This window comes from Diospyros lotus, chromosome 3 (genome assembly GCF_014633365.1).
Source record: "Diospyros lotus cultivar Yz01 chromosome 3, ASM1463336v1, whole genome shotgun sequence".
In the NCBI taxonomy this organism is placed as follows: Eukaryota; Viridiplantae; Streptophyta; class Magnoliopsida; order Ericales; family Ebenaceae; genus Diospyros; species Diospyros lotus.
Genome location: NC_068340.1, coordinates 33,801,427 through 33,806,084, shown reverse-complemented (window position 1 = coordinate 33,806,084; position 4,658 = coordinate 33,801,427). Strand labels below are relative to the sequence as shown.

Here is a 4,658-nt window from a genome sequence, read left to right as displayed (position 1 = left end):
CTGGGAACGGGCGGGGCGCCAACCAGAAATAAAGGCTGAACTTTTCCAATTCCCTTTCAAACCTAGTCCCAAAGCTTCTCTATAAATCTCTCTCTCTCCTCAACAAGCACAAACAGAGAAAGAGAGAGAGAGAGAGAGAGAGGCTTCTTAATTTCATAGAGTTATCTGGTGCTGTTTAATTAATTTGTTAGCTGCTGGTGAGGCAAAAATGGCCGGAAATGGAGAGGGGCCCGCGATCGGGATCGATCTGGGAACGACTTACTCGTGCGTGGGAGTGTGGCGGCAGTGGCATGAACGGGTTGAGATTATTGTCAACGACCAAGGAAATAGAACGACGCCGTCGTACGTGGCGTTCACTGAAGAGGAGCGCCTCATCGGCGACGGTGCCATGAATCAGGTTGCCAAGAATCCCACCAACACCATCTTCGGTAATCACTGCAATCACTTACCCGTCTCTTCCTTCTTAAAGCTTCTCTAAAACGATATCTTCATACATTCTGTAATTGAAAAAGTTCAATTTCCCAAGTTACGTAGCTAGTCTTTCTGATTCCTGACCTCAACGAAAGAAAAGGTATATATATATTTTTTCATAGTCATATAGAAAACAAATTCTTAAACAAGATGGGTACAGATTATAGTTGCAAAAAACTAGACCGATAAACGTTTTCTTAATTTGTTAAGATTTTGGTTGAGTGGATGGACAAAGTTGTTGAGATATGAATGACTTACTGTCCGTGGTCTTAGTTAACATACTCATTTTGTAAATGTATATTCGCATTACCAGCTGTTTCAGCAAGCATCAATGCATGAGTATATGCATTTCATCTTTTAACCTTCGCAGATGCTAAGAGGTTGATTGGCCGGAGATTCAGTGATGAGTCAGTGCGGAGTGACATGAAGCTTTGGCCTTTCAAGGTTGTACCTGGTCCACGGGATAGGCCCATGATTGAAGTCACCTACAGAGATAAGCAGAAGCAATTTGCTGCAGAGGAGATATCATCAATGGTGCTCTTGAAGATGCGCGAGACAGCAGAGGCTTTTCTTGGATTGTCTGTGAAGAACGCAGTTGTCACTGTTCCTTCCTACTTCAATGACGCACAGCGCCAGGCGACAATGGATGCCGGGTTTATCGCTGGCTTGAACGTCATGAGCATCCTGAATGAGCCCACTGCTGCTGCGATTGCTTATGAGTTGGAAACGAAAGCGGGTAGTGATGGAAACAAAAATGCGCTTGTCTTCGATCTTGGTGGTGGTACGTTAGATGTCTCACTTCTTACCATAAAGCAAGGTGTCATTGAAGTGAAGGCCACAACCGGTGACACTCACCTCGGTGGAGAAGACTTTGACAATAGAATAGTGGACTACTTTGTTGAGGAGTTCAAGAGGAAGTTGAAGAAGGACATAACAAGAGACCCTAGAGCTATTCGTAGGCTAAGGACATCTTGTGAGAGAGCCAAGAGGATCCTCTCGTTGACTATTCAGACCACAATTGAGATAGACTGTTTGTATGATGGTATTGATTTCTCCACAACCCTTACTCGCGCCAAATTTGAAGATCTCAACATGGATCTCTTCACGATGTGCATGAAGCAGGTTAAGAAGTGTTTAATGGATGCAAATGTTCACATAAGCAACATCCATGATGTTGTCCTTGTTGGTGGCTCCACAAGAATTCCCAAAGTGCAACAGCTGTTACAAGATTTTTTTAAGGGAAAGGAAATGTGCAAAAGTATCAATCCTGATGAGGCTGTTGCCTACGGTGCTGCAGTCCGAGCTGCAATTTTGGGTGGGAATGCTACTGAGAAGATTCACGACTTGCTGTTGTTGGAGGTCACACCTCTATCTCTTGGCACAGCAATTCTTGGTGATATTATGTCAGTTGTGATTCCGAGAAACACTAGTATTCCTACCAAGAAGGAGGATAGATTCACTACGGTTGGAGATAACCAGACTGAGGTTCTGATTGATGTGTACCAGGGTGAGAGAACACGTGTTACCGAAAACAATTTCCTTGGTGAATTCAGTCTTAGTGAGATTCCTCCTGCGCCGGCTGGTGTGCCTGAGATCAATGTTTGTTTTGAGATGGATGCAAATGGTATCTTACATGTCTCGGCAGAGGACAAGGCAACTGGTCAAATGAGTGGGATGACGATCTCCAAGTATGAAAATGGAAGATTGTCCAAAGCAGAGGTAGACAGAATGTTGAAGGAGGCTAAGAAATACAAGGCTGAAGATGAGAAGTTTAAGAAGAAGATTGAAGCTAAGAATGCTCTTGAATTCTATGTGTACAAGCTGAAAAACACTATCAAGGATCATAAGATCACCTCCAAGATGTCACCGGCTGACAAGATGAAGACAAAATACGCAATTGATGAGGCCATTCAGTGGTTGGATTGCAATCAATTTGCAGAGATAGATGATTTTGAGGAAAAGAAGCATTATTTGGAAGACGTTTGGAACCCCATTGTAGCCAAGATGTACCAATGGAATAGGTAATTAATTTTGACATCGCTGGCTGGTTGGACGGTGTTAGATTCTCAGCATGCATGGTTTAAGGTTTAGCAGCAGCAGATGCTATTAATTAGGAGCTCTTTTACAGGAAGGTTGTTTCGTTTGGTCTTTGGTTTTTCCTCTAATTTATGGGATGGGAGCATAATTCCTATATTGTGAGAAGTTGCTATTAGGGTTTGGACAGAAGTACTATGAATGGTTCCTTCCCAATTGCAGATTCAATATCAGCATAACATTAAATCAAAATAAAACCAGATTAGAAAATGTTACTAAGATAAGGGCATCATAATGCTGTTCATTTATACAGAAAATGCCTGCAACATCCTACATGGTCTTTATAGCAACGCCAATTTTGAGGTGCTGAAAAATTAAAAAGCATAATCATCGTATTTAGCTATAATTTTGTTTTATTCATACCATTGATTTGATGTAAACTGCTATTTTCTGTTTATGCATTAAAGCAATACAAATCGATATAATATATAAGTATTGATGCAAATTGAATAATTCACAAAATAAAAGCTATTACTTAATGTAATTTTTTCTTCAAAATCTAGGCGTCTAGATGGTATGTATGATTGTGAGTTTTATATTATATAGAAGATGTATAATAATATTAATAAAAATGACACACTAAAGTTAAAATTCTTATGACGGGTTTCATATAATTAGGTTAATTAAGGTTTGATATGTGATTTTTGTCGTTACCCTATCTCACTAATTGTATCATTTAAGGTTTTCCATATGTTTGTGACTTGATAATCATTTTATATAATTTATTTAACATAGATATACTTGGACAAACATAATTTTATAACAAAAAGGTATTATAGACCCATATATATTTTAAAAGTAAATTTATCTCCAATGTATTTACACAAGACCTAACACTCTTTTTACCCATATTATGTGACGCCTTTATTATTATGAGAATTTTTATTTTTTCTAGGAGTTGAGGTCATACTTTAACTTGCTCACAGTGACAAATGAATTTTACTCAGATACCATTTTATATTGTTGTTGATTGTGCTTCACCCCTTTGTTTTCAACTGATAATAACAACACTACTACAAAGGCAACCTATTTGTATAATGGTGTCCGAATATTTCAAATTATTAGCTACACCAAATTGAGCATCTTCAATGTTTAACACTAAATTTGATACTATTTTAGAGTAAAAAAAAAAAATTTACACTAATTTTTTTTTTCACTCTAATGGGCTCAACACTAAATTAGTACAAAAAACATCTTTAAAGAATATTTTATAAATAATTATTTAATTAATATTAATTAATTTCTTTAGCATAAAATATTATTATTAAAAATAATTGTCACATTTTATAAAAAAATTAATAATTACTCTCATATTTTTTTTAATTTTTTTTACAAAATATTTTATTCTAATTAATTTTCCAAGTATTTTTTAATTATTATTTTCACCTAACTTTTATCAAACTAATTGTTTATCCACCTAATTATTTATCCATCTCATTTTTTTTTCACTTAATATTTCAACTAATTAATTTTCTTACCTTCTTTTATCCACACATTTTTTTCCCACTCATTTCACAACTAACTGGTAGTTTAGAATTTTTAAATGATAGTTTATAATTAAGTATATAAGGTATTTTATTTTTAAGTTGTTGTTGTTTTAATTTTTTTTCTATTTTCATCATTTATTTTTAATTTAAGTTAATGAAAATGTTATTGTTTTTTATTATGATATTAAGTTTTTACATTAAGAATATTATCTTTCTATCAAGTAATTATTGAAATAATAATTTTTAATATATAAAAACAAAGTTAGTTTGTTTTATAATAACATGGTATTTATAATATATATTAAATATTTTAAAATATATTTAATATTATACTCATTTTATACTCATTCAACATTATATAGGATATCCCCATTTCTTTTTTCCTTGCGGATGAGCCACATTTTTTTGCATTTATTTTCTTGCGGACGAACCTCCTTTCTTGCCATGGCATACCTTGGGGATATCTACTTATTTTCTTCTGGGTAAAATAATAAGTGCGTAAAGGCAATATATACATACATACATACATATGCTATGCATACACATTCCGGCATCTTCACAACTTCACAACAACATGCCTAAAATAACCCACTAGAATTCTATGCC

At 35.1% G+C, this 4,658-nt stretch overlaps 1 protein-coding gene across 1 annotated transcript; it reads left to right on the top strand.

Moving 5' to 3' along the window:
• The first annotated feature begins 205 nt into the window (after nt 1-205).
• Nucleotides 206-2,496, top strand: LOC127796958 (heat shock cognate 70 kDa protein-like). Its single transcript, XM_052329357.1, has 2 exons — nt 206-428; nt 842-2,496. Exons 1-2 carry the CDS (start codon nt 209-211, stop codon nt 2,494-2,496), a joined length of 1,875 nt encoding a protein of 624 aa, XP_052185317.1. The 5' UTR covers nt 206-208.
• Nucleotides 2,497-4,658: the final 2,162 nt, after the last annotated feature.

Coding starts and splice junctions, on each gene's coding strand:
- LOC127796958 (XM_052329357.1), top strand. CDS start 209: ATGGCCGGAAATGGAGAGGGGCCCGCGATCGGGATCGATCTGGGAACG. Junction 429..841: donor TCCCACCAACACCATCTTCG/GTAATCACTGCA, acceptor TAACCTTCGCAG/ATGCTAAGAGGTTGATTGGC.